This window comes from Aulostomus chinensis, chromosome 11 (genome assembly GCF_037954235.1).
Source record: "Aulostomus chinensis isolate RoL2024-O1b breed Wild chromosome 11, RoL_Achi_v1.0, whole genome shotgun sequence".
Taxonomy (NCBI): domain Eukaryota; kingdom Metazoa; phylum Chordata; class Actinopteri; order Syngnathiformes; family Aulostomidae; genus Aulostomus; species Aulostomus chinensis.
Genome location: NC_141330.1, coordinates 27421723 through 27436324, shown reverse-complemented (window position 1 = coordinate 27436324; position 14602 = coordinate 27421723). Strand labels below are relative to the sequence as shown.

At 47.6% G+C, this 14602-nt stretch overlaps 1 protein-coding gene across 2 annotated transcripts in view; it reads right to left on the bottom strand.

Moving 5' to 3' along the window:
• cndp1 (carnosine dipeptidase 1) overlaps positions 1-12869 on the bottom strand; it is a 13674-nt gene extending 805 nt beyond the window's left edge. Inside the window, exons 1-12 of one of the 2 annotated variants that reach the window (XM_086219254.1) lie at positions 12715-12869; positions 10021-10131; positions 9003-9146; positions 6106-6268; positions 4596-4684; positions 3603-3800; positions 3431-3515; positions 2341-2501; positions 2088-2252; positions 1859-2000; positions 901-1048; positions 1-37 (exon numbers count right to left, since the gene is read on the bottom strand). The exon at positions 1-37 is cut by the window's left edge and continues 805 nt beyond it. In XM_086219254.1, the coding sequence (XP_086075380.1) occupies positions 1-37; positions 901-1048; positions 1859-2000; positions 2088-2252; positions 2341-2501; positions 3431-3515; positions 3603-3800; positions 4596-4684; positions 6106-6268; positions 9003-9146; positions 10021-10131 (1443 nt within the window). In that variant the 5' untranslated portion in view covers positions 12715-12869. Of the gene's footprint in view, positions 38-900; positions 1049-1858; positions 2001-2087; positions 2253-2340; positions 2502-3430; positions 3516-3602; positions 3801-4595; positions 4685-6105; positions 6269-9002; positions 9147-10020; positions 10132-11229; positions 11399-12714 lie in introns of those variants that run through there. The other variant, XM_086219253.1, reaches the window with a different exon arrangement.
• Positions 12870-14602: the final 1733 nt, after the last annotated feature.

Genomic DNA, 14602 nt, shown 5'->3' with positions numbered 1-14602 from the left:
GGCGATGAATAACTTGGTTCCTTCGATGTAGTTGTACCTGCCAGGGGAACAGAAGAAGACTGTGAGGATGGAGACAATCACACGAACAAAAAGGCCTCACCAGCTCGCCGGCACAAGTTCAACTTGACTCGTAATACCACTTTGATACTCAAGAGGCGATAGCGAGCAAACGTAAAGTAGAACAGGTGTGTCTCGATCAGGGAAATGTAACTGCCGTGACTTTAACAGGAGTGAAGCTATTAATGTTCTGCTGTGGCCTCATCTGTCTTCATCAGCCCCTTGAGAAGTACCGGATTCTATGAAAGAAGCGAAGAATTCTTCCCTTGTTGTTGAACCACGACTGGTCACATTATTTTAAGGACCTATGAGGCAATAATGTTGGTTTTTAAACCTCAAATCTGACATTTTATCCAGATAAGCACCAACATGTAGTCATCAGCCTTGCAGGGCCCGACTAGCCGCTAGGCTGAGATTGGCCTCCAGCTCGTGTTAGGAAAGTTAGCGCGGGGGAAACTATGCAGGGGCGATGGTGTGCTGCCCTCTGTTGATTTGTGGAGGGGAACAGGAACTACTAGCTTGTTCTGATAACACATTGTCCCTATTTTCTTTAATGACTTAGAAGTAATAACTGGCTAGCTTCTGTGGCAGCGTTTTGGATTGACCTCTGTTTCATCCTGGTCTCTACATGTGGGGTAATAAAGAGGCCGGGGGATTTCAGAGGAAGCCACTGGATGGCTCAGAGTATTTTGTGCTGCAGGGGCTTCCTCCTTCGACCGGGTCCCTCCCTGAGGGCTGCTCTCCTCCCCTCACAGTCTCAGAATGAACGGCTCCTCCTGCTCATCTTAATGAGATAAAAACCAACCATCTCAGAGAGACGTGGAAACAATAACTGAGTCAAACCTGCTTATTTTCTCATTTTGGGAGTGCAGCCCATCGTCAAAGCCTCCGATCGGCAACATGATGATACTTTTCCCTGTCACGTCCTGGAAGGTTCTGGCGATAGGAATGGTCCCACCCTCACGGATCAGATCAGGGTCCATGTCAAAAACTAGAGAGGGGGAGATGTTTTTATGTGTGATGGTTTGAACTCAGATATCTGATCCAGAGATTAAATCTACACACACCGATGTGACAGGTTCACTAGCAAAGAGCAAATACTTTCAGGGATTTATTAAAGATGAGGGTTTTGAGGAAGCTTCAGACACGGAATCAGCTGTAGCTTTGGGCACGACGGACCCCAGGACCGTGAGGAGAAGGAGGGTGAACTGCAGAACCGCAGAGCTGCAGAGGAGGTCGGGGGTCAGGTGTGTATGATAAGTGGGAGGAGGTGCAGAGGCGTGGTTAGCTCCAACAAATCAGATCTAAAACCTTCAATCTTCAGAAATGATTAAGAACAAAGACGAGGCATAAAAATATAAGGTAATGTATGAGTCATAAAGACCGGCCAGGGGCAGCAAGAGCAGCCCAGTAAAACGCCTCTCCCAGCCAGGCGCTGTCACGCTGGAGTGCTAATCAAGACGGGGATGTGCCAAAGAATCCAAGGCTGCAAACGTGAGGTCAACAGCTCAGTCGGAAGCTTCCTGGGGGCTTGAAATCAATCAGTGCAGTTGCTTGACCGAGAGTAAGAGAACAGAGTTGGAGCAGAAGTGTAGATGAAGAGCACCTTCAGAGGAGCCTTCACGTTCCCTGAAACATGTCTGATACGCAAACGATACCAATTTATCTCTGTTCACCTCTGTTGTTGAACTATACTTGCACTGCAGTTGCAGATTCTAGTTACTATGGTGATTAAGATTTTACATTCAACATGGGTGTGTGTGTGTGTGTGTGTGTGGGGGGGGGGGGGGGCGTTCCATACCTCTCTTGACGGCAGCCTTGCCAGCCTCGTAAAGAGGATGACGAGTGTCGGCTAACCAAGGCTTCGCCCCAACCACCATGGTGACTTTCAGCTTGTTGGGACTCTTCCTCTTGGCAAACACTGAGTGAAGGTAGTCAGAGACCTGGAGCCGTGAACACAGAAGCAGAGGGGGGCTACTGGGTCGCCTCCATGAGTGAGAGCAGGGTCTTCACTCTGGATCCTGGTTTACCTGTTTCTTGACCATGGCAGGGTCCATGTCCGGGACTTGTCTAATGGAGAACTTTGCTGTAACCTTGGCAGGGATGACGGTTTTCGTGCCAGGGTCAGAGAAGGCTCCCTCGATGCCGTGGATGGAGACGGTGGGATAGCGCCACCTGTGAGCCAGCAAGTCCACCTACAGGAAACACACACGTCTTCCTCCTGCTTCCATCTCGCCACTTAGCTGATGACTGTGACCTTCTGCTCGGGTACTCGTCTCTCACCTTGTTGCTGTACATCAGCTGGTTGACACCAATCTTGGTCTTGTAGTTTTCCAGGTCAAACTGGATGTCTTGGTACATCTTCCACTCCTCATCTGAGAGGGGGGCCACGGCCTCCCTGATCCCAGGAATCAGGATCTTACCACTGGGGCTGATCAGTGTGTCTGGGGGACGGAGTTGCAGAGAAATGTAGATGACGTGACAGTTGTGGGAGGGATTCGGTGTTCAGGTTGGTGGAATTTCAGAGGGGAAAGTGACAGTCCGGCCCGCGTCATGTCCCTTCTTTATGAGACAGTTTAGAGCTGCTAATATTTGGATTTTCCATTAAGGAGCAGACTAATGCTGCACTGGGACGACATTTAATACATCCCAGTAACTCACCATCAGGTTCTGAGGTTCTGATCTGGTGTGACTGGTCATGTGATCTCGTGCACAAACATCAAACCCACTGATAAAAGCTGATGATTCTTTTGCCAGTAGATGAGGCGTTGCCTGTTTGATTTATTTGCATTCATGTTGTGTCATTTTCAGCGTCACCACACCGGAAAGACTGTCTCCGTAGTAAAGCAGCGTGGAGGACTGTTGTGTTTGTCCCACCCACTCACCCTCGCTGCTGCAGGGCCATGTGACATGAGAGTGAACGCAGATTAAAACCATGGCAGGCCAAAGCTGGGTGATGGTGGGTCACAGTTTTTGCTCAGTCATAAAAGGTTCTGAAGAGAAGAACTTAAAGGTATGAAAATCATGTCAATTCCTGTCGCCACCTGGTGGCGCTGTGACTTTTCTCTCCTAAAGTCATAGATTTGTCCCGGCTCACTCTACACACCTCCACCATGTGCGGTGAAATCTGCTTCGTAGTTTTTGCAGAGGTAACTGTGGTATAGGCTCAATTAAAATGAGTTAAACCCGTTGATGCTAGCTAACTAGCTCGTTCTCCGTTGCCTAGCCTAGCGTGTAGCCTGGGTGCTTCTGGTTTGATGGCACTGTGCTGTGCAGGTGGCAGGTGTTTTCATCACTGCTGGTCTAACCAGAGCTGCTAGTCCTTGACCTGACAGATATTGTGGGTGTTAGAGGAGTGTCTGAATGCACTCACCGAGAATCCCAATGAGGTCAGTCATTGGTTCAATCACGGTGCCGCCATAAACTCCAGAATGTAGGTCCTGCTTCGGTCCTTCCACCTGCAAACGCACCAGAGGAGATGTCTCCGTCAAACCCAGCACCTGATGGTTTGGCCGGACTTCTCATCTTAGACCGGTGTATCAGACCTCAGCAAAGAAGTAGCAGTTGCCGCGGGTGCCATAGGTGAGGGCGGGCCGTCTGCTGAGCCAGCCGCAGTCTGAGATGATGATGTAATCCACATCAGAGAAGAAAGTGTCCCTCTGAGCCAGAATCATGGCATCCAGGCCGTTAGAGCCCGTCTCTTCCATGCCTTCAATGACAAACTTCACATTCACCGGCAGCTCCTGGTGGACAAATACGATCCTTTTATAACAGAGAATCTTTTTGCCTTCGGACTGACATTGAGGATTTTTTTCAAATTGTCGTGGTGTTTTAACAGGCCTGGCAGACCAAAGAACCTTGAGCCATCAGCTGTGTGAGGCGCTCGTCTCCTTAACACCCACACAGTTCCTTCTCCCTTAATGCACCCAGCATCTGCACAGGCCTTTTGATGTGTGTCATTCGCTGTGGGTTTTCTCAAGACAAAGAGGCATCGAGGACGACGGGAGCAGACCGCCGCAGTGACTCGGCAAAAACAACAGCGACTCCTGCAAATTAGTTTGGCTGGTGCCTCGCTTGAGTCATCTGTTGTTTACTTCTCCCTTCATATTCAAATGTTTTTTAGGACCAAAACCATTTGGAAATAATTCTCTAACGCAGAGATTTCCCCACTTTCCTTCTAGCTGACTAAATATAGAACAAACGCCTTTGTGAAATCAAGGACCCCTCATATCAGCTCAGACTCCTTTCATAAGACATGACCCTCAAAAATGTACTTTTAGAGGTTAAAGATCAAATGGACAACACATTATTTATTGGAACTGTGGAGTGAAAGTCTTCTTTTTCTGACCAGTTGTTGAACACTTTAATGATTTTTTTTGCTTCTCTGCTGAACTAAGCCTCCTACAGTAGATTCACTGAAACTAAATTTAATTAAAACATTAGCAAGAAACGACCGGCAAAGGATCAAAACATTTTCAGAAAATTTGAAACCAAACATTTTTTTAATTCACAGGATACGTTGTCTAATGGATTCTTACCATGCTGAGGGACTGGTAGGCCTCCACGGCGTGGATCCAAGCCAACACTGGAGCTTTGTTGTCTGAGGCTCCTCGTCCATACAGGTTCCCTAAAGACAACAGGAGAGTCACACTTGTGTGTGTACATCAGAACAATCAGAATACGCCTCGCCACAGGGGTCACTGTCTGAGGGGTCTGATGTTAGGCGCCCAGCTCTTCCTCTGTGAGTCAAACGATGACCACAGATCTTGTTTGACACTATAAAACACTGATTTTACATTTACAACCAGTGCAACAAGAGCTGAGTTATTCTGCAGTTATTCAGTCTTCTATTCTCAAGCATTGACATGCCATGTCTGCAGGGATGTGCTGGTCAGATGAGGCTGGGCCAGTAAGGGTGGGCTGTTACTGGTCACCTGCCAGTGGGGCTGACTGCTGATCAGGAAATGGAGCTATGGCCTCTTTCAAAAAATTACCCTAAGGTTATATAATATCATTTCCTGCTTTATTTTGAAAATATTCACTTCCTATCTGGTTTTAGATCACTTCACTTCCTGCTTGGGTGTCCTGGCAGCTGTGTGACCTGCCTGGTGTCGCCTGCTCACCTGGGTTCTTGCTCCTGCGATGTCTGTATTGAACGTTTCACACATTTCCTCTGGCTTATTGTTCTCCGTTTTGTATTTTTAACTTCTCTCAAACCTTGTGATTGACATGCTTCTGCTTCTACAGCAGCCTGATACCAGTGCTACAAACATATCAGGGTCACATTTGGGATGCTAAATTTGGGTGTTTCTTTATGATTTATATGTTCAATATCGGGCGGCCCGGTGGAGCAGTGGTCCTCACGGTGGCCCCCATCAAGAAGGTTGTGGGTGGAGCCCCGGCTGCAGCACGGGGTCTTTCTGGGTGAGTCTCCATGTTCTCCCTGTTCCTGCTGGGTTCTCTCTGGTACTCCAGCTTCCTCCACAGTCCAAAGACATCAAGAGGGACCAGGTTAATCCAGACTCTAAATTGACCGTAGGCGTGGCTGGGAGAGCCAATGGTTGTCTGTCTCTATGTGTTGGCCCTGCCATGGACTGGTGACCTGTCCAGGGTGAACCCCACCTCTCACCTGAAGGCTGCTGGGATCGGAGCAGGATAAGATGGATGGATGGATGTTCAATATTTCTGACATTGTCTTTTTTCTTGAATTGAATTGTGAAAAAACCGAAGAACTCAAAAATGCATCAGTTTTCTCTCGATACTCTTTGACATCTTGACCCTGACTCCACCAAGCATGCTGGTTCCTGTATTGGAGACAACGTGAATCTGTATAGCAGCCACGAATACGACAAGAAGAATTGGATGACGCAAACCCTTCCAAACAGAGTTTAATTAAACATGGTTGGGGGGGCAGGCTTGTTGTGTTTTTCATTTCCTTAGCATGAGATAGGATTTTCTTTGACTGTCTCATTACTTTCTCAGGAAATGTCACACTGGCCCTGAATAGATCCAGCTACCATGTGTATCTAGCGGGAGGCGGGGTGTTACCGTTGAGGTCAGTCAGGTTGTAGGGATCCGTGGCCCAGCCGTCCTCCAACTTTGCTGGCTGGACATCCACATGACCGTAGACACACACTGTGTGCTTGTTGGGGTCATTGCCGAACCAAGCTGTCACCACTTTAGGCAACGCTAACATCTGGCCGTCAGGAAGCTGCAGAGGGAGACAGCGACGACGTCAGCATGAACTCTGGATCTTCCTGCTAAAGTGCAGCAAGGCTTCACATTCTTTGAGTTTACATGTTGCAACAGTCGAGCCAGCAAGTCAACAACCTCAGTCTCAATCTCCTGCACATCAAAGGTGCATTGCTGATCCAACAGAGCAGAGAGGCTCCACTTTCTGCAATCAACATAGTTGGGGGTCAAAAGGTCATCAGTTATTGTTTTTACTCTTTGCTAAGATAAAATAGTGCAGTTCAATAAAGGGATTCCTAATTACTGGAGAGAGACGGAGGATGTTGACCCCGAGTCTGAAACACATTTATTATGTTGGGCGAGTTCAGGAAGCAGCTTTGATGTGTGAGAGTCAGTGAGGAAGCGTCAGGTTTAGTCCCTCAGAGGGAAGCAGCTTGTTTAGCACAGGCTTCCTCGCGGTTTGAAACACAACAGATTTACTGATGATTGCAGTTTTGATGACATAAAGAGGACAGTTGGCTGGTGGCTGCTGCCCTCCCTGAAAGATGCCTTCCCACCCCAGTTTTGGATCATTTTAGTCCAATTTCATACAGGAGAAGATGGAGCCTGGTGACATGTGCACAATAGTAACACAAGAAATATCTGAGTGCAAGTGAATGCAGCAGGAGTTGACACTGCAGCAGGAAGTGGCCAATAAACTGAATATATAAATGTTAGACAAGGCCTTTAACCTGCATTCTACCTAATGGCCACCAGGGGCAAATAGAAGCCAAAGAATGAGAAACTAAGCCCTGGAACTCCCTGGATGATTGCTACTTCTGATTAGCATGCTGCTAATGTAGACAATTAATTCGTGGGACGCTTCAAACTTTCCAAATGGTATCAGACCAAGTGGAGACTTTCCACTTGTCCCTGCGGGTCCTAAAAAAGTCTTAAAATATCTTTGTCATTGTTTTTGATTCAAGATCTAAAAATGTCTGAAGGGCTGAAACTGAGGCAGGGATGCATCAACTTTGGGGAAGAAAACTTTGGATATTTTTGTGGCAGGGAGGCCCGGTGGAGCAGTGGTCCTCATTGAGGCCCCCAGCAAGAAGGTTGTGGGTGGAGCCCCGGCTGGAGCACGGGGTCTTTCTGGGTGAGTCTGCATGTTCTCCCTGTTCCTGCTGGGTTCTCTCTGGTACTCCAGCTTCCTCCACAGTCCAAAGACATCAAGAGGGACCAGGTTAATCCAGACTCTAAATTGACCGTAGGCGTGGCTGGGAGAGCCAATGGTTGTCTGTCTCTATGTGTTGGCCCTGCCATGGACTGGTGACCTGTCCAGGGGGAAGGCTGCTGGGAGAGGCTCCACCCCCACCACCCTCAACAGGATGGATGGAGGGATGGATCTTTGTGCCACTAAAATAAAAAATATTACTATATTATTTTTGTATTACTGTATTGATTTTGTTTAAAAGCTTCTAGGCATCATACTGTATCGTGACAGGGCCAAACCACATCACACCTGATCACCGCTTCTTTCATATTGCAGATCTGCTGCCCCGTTTCACTGCTGGAGCAGCACCAGCAGTGCAGCGCTGCTGTTGGAAGTAGATTCAATGGTCTGGCTCCTCTGGACCTGCCAGTCAGGCCAGATGGATCATTATGGGAAGCGGGTGATTTTGTTAGCGTGGTGTGACGCGCTGAACAGTTTATCAAACATTCTTCAACTGCTTCTTTCTCAGTGTAAAAATCTATGAGCCTGCAGTCCTTGGGGGGGGGGGGGGGGTGCATAAAAAACTCAGGGAGCGTTTCAGTTCAAATTAAATCAGTACACACCCCTGAGTGCAGCCTGAGTCATCAAATGTTGTTTAATCAAACAAAAGTGGAGCGGGCAGGAATCCTGGTGTCCACAATGGATGATTAACGAACACACAACATAAACCTGGGAACATGTATTTTAAATTCATGGGACCTCTAACTTCTCATCCTGTTCTCTTTCTTACGCCTGTCCTTGTCTGTCTGTCTGTGGATGCCGGCAGATAAATTCTCCCAATGAGCCTCGTTCACTCCTTTAATGTCCTTGACTGTCCTTTCAGGAGAAGTGCGTATTTGTGTGAAAGTGTTCCTTCAACATTATGACATCCTCTAACAGACCCATTCAGCCGAACCATCAACCTCGCTGATGACAGCGGCATCTTGTCGCAGTCGAGCGCTGTATTTGTTGAGATTATTTGACTTCAACTAGCTGGCTGCTTTCTGTCTTATCTCGGGATACATTTTGTTCTTAAACTTTGTACCGCTCTGTTAATCAGCTGGTTTCAGCTCACGATGAAGAAGTACTGCAGGGATACTAGATACAGCAGCTCGTGGTGAACCTGCGAGTACCGGCACTCACTGCCGACAGTCGCCATCGTACTCAGCGACTCTGTGTGTGGAGCAGAACGACCTGAGTGTGAAGCATGAGGTGCCAGCTTGTTGCATCCAGTGACGTTGTCTGGTTTGCACATTATCGGCTCCCACCACCTCGTAACCACCATCGCCGCCACAGACGTGCGTTTCACCTGAAGGGAGAGCTGGGTGCAGTACGCGGCTTCAGAGGACGATACCGAAGATTTGCCACTGTCACCCTACAACACTACGGGCCACTGAGTCTGCGCTCCACAAGCTGCTCCTTCTCGTGATCGTTGCTTTTGGATGCGAATGTTGGTTTCGAAATTGACAACTTTTGCCAGCCCCTGAATGTCCCTCTGGACCCGCCCAGTTCTGTCACTGACTTCTTGTTCTCCAATGTCGACCAGCTCCACGTTCCCTCCCATCAACCTCAGCTTCTCAGCAGCCGTCTCCATCATGCGATGTAAGTCTGGTCGCTTCAGGACGTTGCTGGAGTCACTTTCAATGGCGACCCACTCCCGCAGAGCCTAGCACGCACGGACGCGCGCACACGCACACGCACACGCACACACACACACACACACACACACACACACACACACACACACACACACAGAATATTTACACTGTGTTATAAAACAAAGCTGGTATGTTGGTAACACTGTTGGTGCAGTCGAGCACAGTGACCTCAGTGTCTTTCCTGCCATACACACTGTTGTCTAACAGTGAGGTCAGAGGTCAAAGCTCATCCCAATATTTGCATGTTCTCTGCATATCAGTCAGGTGCTCTGGTTTTCCCTCACCATCACTCATGCCTGAGCCCTCTACCCCCGTCAGTGACCCCTGTCAGTGACTCCTGTCAGTGACCCCCGTCAGTGACCCCCGTCAGTGACCCCCGTCAGTGACCCTTGGAGTCTATCAAGTGTTTTTAGTTGGTTTGCCTCGCATGTAAGAACTACGTCTCCCCCTGGTGGCAAAAGCTATGAATCACCCACCAGTTCTCAGTTATTCAATGATATCAGTTGTTTGTCTGACTTTGTTTATGCAGCAAAACCAGGATGTCTGAGTTTGTAAAATGTATCCATACTGCAGTCCACAAACTTTTATTATCATAGTTACAATTTTTTTTAGATTTCTAACTTTGTGTCAGAAAATGGAATGAAAAAGTCCTTAAAGTTGCAAGTCTTCTGTTTGATATTGAACCCAATCTGGGGTCGACAGACGCTAAATCCTCTTAGCAATGCATTTAGAACTTTGTTCATAACAACCTGGTTCTTTGTGTCACTGTGAACCTGAACATCTCTGTGGTGAACAGCGTGAAGATAAACTCCTGCACTTTGATTGAGTGAACCCACGAGGAAGTGCGACTAAAAGATGAAGACGATTCTGAAGACGTCATACCTCCACATAGTCCTCTTGATGGCTGTCGATGTACTGCACCAGCTCAGTGTACTGGAATGCCTGGACGCTGGAGACGACCAGTAAGACGGAGAGCAGCACCGGGGGCGTCATCTGATGGGAGGAGCATCAGACATCGTATAGGAACATTCCCACAAGCTTCACCACAAACATGGATTCAGAAATGCAGCATCAACTCATTCATTTCACAGCTTTTTGTTTTGACTTTCATTTGAAAAAAGGGACAAAGCATATTAATGACTGTTTACATGGAAATCTGCAAGATTCCAGCCAGAGGCCAATTTCATCTCCAGTCCCTTGGTTTAGTGCACACGTTTGTACACAAAACATCACAAGACGATGAATGTGAGCCGTAAGGATAGAACAACTCAACAGCCACATGAGCTGTCGTCTGATTGACAGAAATACTTAAAATACTACAATACACCATGATTCTCTAGATAAACCAGCTTCAGTGAGATCAGAGTAGAAGTGCGACAATGTTGATTATGTTTCAGGTAGCACTGCACATCACAAAGTACTGATACTGCACAAGTGCTGGTGTGCGTGTTTGCACATACAGAAGGTTGCACAAGGTTAGTACACAGACGTGTATTCACTGGTGTATTCACTGTATGGACACACTCTCGCTCAGGGTCCGCATACACAGATGAGTTCAAATGGCTCTTGGATGCTACAAAGCCCCCTGATTGACGGAGGGACGCTGCCGTAGCACCACAGATCCCAGCGCAGCAACCACACGTTGTCTTCTGCTTGACACGCTCGCTCATTGGAAGTGGCGCCAAAGGGCGACAGGACAGTCCAGCGACGCTGATTCAACACCACCAACCAGAGCGCTCTGTTCGTCAGATAAGACTCAGATCCTCCAGTCACATGCAGAGAGTCTAGAGAGCAGAACTTCAAGCAGAACCTCCTTCATGAAGTGCAGCTCTGTCCGGTAAAACCCGTAATTTTTTCAATAATGATTTAGCGGGAGCTTGTCTCCACGCTGGTGGTGGTGCTGCGGCATGCTCCCAAACCGCCAAAATATCATCTGGATCATTAAACACCACTGGTGCTTCTGGTCCTCAAAAATCAAATGGAGGAGAGGTTCTTCGTCAGCCGTCAAAGCTCAGCATGCGTGGCGGTGACGGGATGTCTCGTTGTTGTCAGATCAACACGTAGAAGCAGAGGACAGTGTGCCACACTCACCTGTGAATTCGTTGAAATTAAAACTCTCCTCGCTGGTTGACCTCCCGTCCTCTCCTCTGCTGCTGCTGCTGTGCTAGTGTGTGTGTGTTCGTGTGTGTGTGTTAGTGAGTGAGTGTTTGTGTGTGTGGGAGTGACAGTCCCCGCCAGCAAACCGACTGTGGCCCTGGACATTTATATACTCTCCGCTCATGTCTGGCTCCCACCGGGCCCCGGGGTCACGCAGTCAAACATTTCCTGACACGGTGCCAAGACAGCTGACAAATTAATTCTTTGTTGCTGACAAGCACAAGAACTACACTCCATCTATTGATCCTGCTCCAAGAACTCCCACCAGGGTTCAGGGGGAACAAAGGCAGCAACACATTCCTCTGCTCTGTGTTTTGGAATTTCCAAGCAAACTCCAGTTACTCCAGTTAGAACAGGTTTTCTTGCTGCACGTTAGAAAGGAGTCCCATGGTGGCGAATTTAAAGCTGAGCGAGCGATGAGCGTTCTAGATGATTAGTCTGGCCTACCTGACAACGTTTAATCCCATCACCTCTTCATCTTCATCGGATAAATTGTCCTGAATAAATTCTTCCGCTCTGGTTCTGTGTCTCAGTGTGAGGCAGGACAAGAGGATTTGAAACACTCGAGGAAATAAATCTTTGTGTAAGTCAAAAAATCCGAAGCCAAGCTGTGAGCTGGAACGCTTCCCTACACGCATGTTTCAGTGCTTATATGTGTTGACGGCAGTATTCCAGGTTCAGGAGAAATTTGAATTCCTCCTTCAGACTTGATGAGAATTCTTCAGGGCCCAGACTAAACTGAGCTAAGAACAGCTGGAAGTCTGGCTGTCGGAAAGAAAGAAAGCTCATTTGGATTAAATGGAATGAGCCTGTCAGTCTTATTTCCAGTGGGTTCACGACTCCTCTCCCCAGCAGCCAGGAGAATTCTGTCAGCACATCTGCTCTGCTCTGGAGGGCTCATGAGGGGCCTCCTCATATTTAGATATTTAGCGATGATCCATCAAGAAGCTGTGTTTGCTTTGTTTTATTTGCACAAGAGAGACCGATTTATTACAGAGTTGGTGAGATGTTGAAAGTTTTCCCATTCATTTTAATCCCCAACTGTATAAAAGCTGGACCGAACACAGCTGGGTCGCACCTGAAGCCAAACCTGCATTCTAGACTACTGACCAGCAGGGGGCGCTTACACTTTTGAAAAAGATGGTGAGACGACGAAAAAATGACCAAACTGCTCACTTGAGGTGTGAGTCGGATCTAAGAGTCTAACAGAGACTCAAACAAAGGCTCTGCTAGCTGCTCTGAGACTCGTTGTCTTCTGATTTCTGCAGTGAAACAAAAATTGTTGTCTTAAACGAAACAAAAATTGTTGTCTTAAACGAATGTTCACATTTACTTTCTCATACCAGCAAACAAGGCCAAGTCCTCCTCAGGGGAGGTCCAGGATGAGAACAGAGAGATGGGGAGGGACGTTTCACTCACCTCTGCTGGTCTTTGCTGTTCCTTTGTGCCCGTTTGTATTCAAGTTGAATTTTCTCTCGATGAGACAGCTGAGGGAGGTTGAAAGACAAAACGTCAGTGGTACTGATGAGTGCGATCCCCGACGTCACCGCCCCCGGTCAGTGTCAGGGACAGAAGGACAGACATCCTCTTTTGTGGTCCAGCCAACCTCCCAGCTTTGTCTTTCCAGTTGATCTTGCGCGATCTGTCACCAAAAACAAAACCTGTTCTGCATCTTGTGGTTTGCGACTGTTGTTTGTTGTATTTTTCATTTCCATCCCAACTTGTTGAATCTGCAGTTTCTCACACAGCAGTGACCGAGGCAGGATGGATGTATGAGGTTTGTGCTGACATCATCATCACGCCTTTGATGAAGTGACGGATTACATGGAAAAACAAGTGAACTGAAGTGAACCGATTTAAGCTCCCTTCACACTGCACCAATAACGCGGGTGAACACGGGAGTTTGGGCTCCCTGAGGGGGTCGACTCGGCATTTCGACCCGCGTCCACCGACCCTCCAAGCGACCAAAATACCAAAGCGTGTTATTCTCTCCTATAGAAATACCAATGTTGAAGAGGTACATAACGAACTACAACCCTAAAATGTGAACAAAGGTATGACAGTTTATGTTTACTTGTACTACAAATAAATGTCGTTGAGGCAGTTTTGGCGAAGAATGTGGAAGGAGAACAACGACATCATCATCAGCTTTGAGACCCTTCGGTCTGTTGGACGCGATCACGTCCTGCTGGTCATAATGGATGAAGGTTCAGCCTCCAGCCCCGAATCGCAAGATTAGAATCTTCAAAAAGACATTCAAGAGAAGTGAAGTCAAACAAAGGTGTGGGGACAGTAATTGAATCATTAATTTCACACACATATTCTTGTGTTTATTATTATGTTACTTTTATTCTTAGGATTATTGTGGAACCTGGTCAGTTTCAGATATGTCCTTATTATCACCCCCCCCCCCCCAAAAGAAAGCACCCAGAGAGGACACGTACCGTCGGTTCGAGAGCCAAAGGGAGCATGAGTGATAAAACACGGTCTAGATCAGCATTATGAAGACATTAATGACAGCCATCACTTGATATCTGTGGGAGGATGAAGCTGCAGGTGGGTTGACGGATATGTTGGATGTCAAATAAGTTAAACACTAAAACTAAAAAAGAACAACAACAGAAGTGGAGCCGTCAACCTCTCCCACGAGAACAAACCCAACCGGGGACCTCAGCCAGGCAAACTATCCACCCTAACTTTCTTCTCCAGTTTGTTCTCAGCCACAGAGTTTCTGTGTGACCCTGCTGACAGACGCAGAGCAGCGGCGGAGGTGACAAATGAAAACAAGGCAAAACAAACATCACGCCTTCAAGCAGAGATGTAAGTGTTCCCTTTTCTCATTAACAAATATGTAATCTTCGAAAAACTACAACACCAAGTGTGAACACATTTATTTCCAGAAGTTAAACCATCATTTTTCCATCGCAGAAGCAGGCTGACGGATGATGTGAGACACCAGTGCTCTGTCAGGCAGCGGACAGTGGCACTCATCCTCCTCGTCTTCCGCTTTGTGGCTGAGCTGAACACCAACAGACGATCATAGAAACCCCCCAGGTGGGTCCACAGACATCCCCACACCTGATCTCCAGACACAGGCCAGGTCACCTTCCACTAATGCACCGCCACCATCATGACATCATGACCCAAAGTGCCGTGACTTCCTGAAGTTAACGAGAGCTTGATTTCCCATCAACGGAGCCAGAATTTCAAAGATTTTACCTGCGCGACAGCAAACACCATCAGTTTCTAAGATAACTGTAGTAGTGGTGCCACTCCAAATCTTCCTGACAGGTAGATTCTGGACATG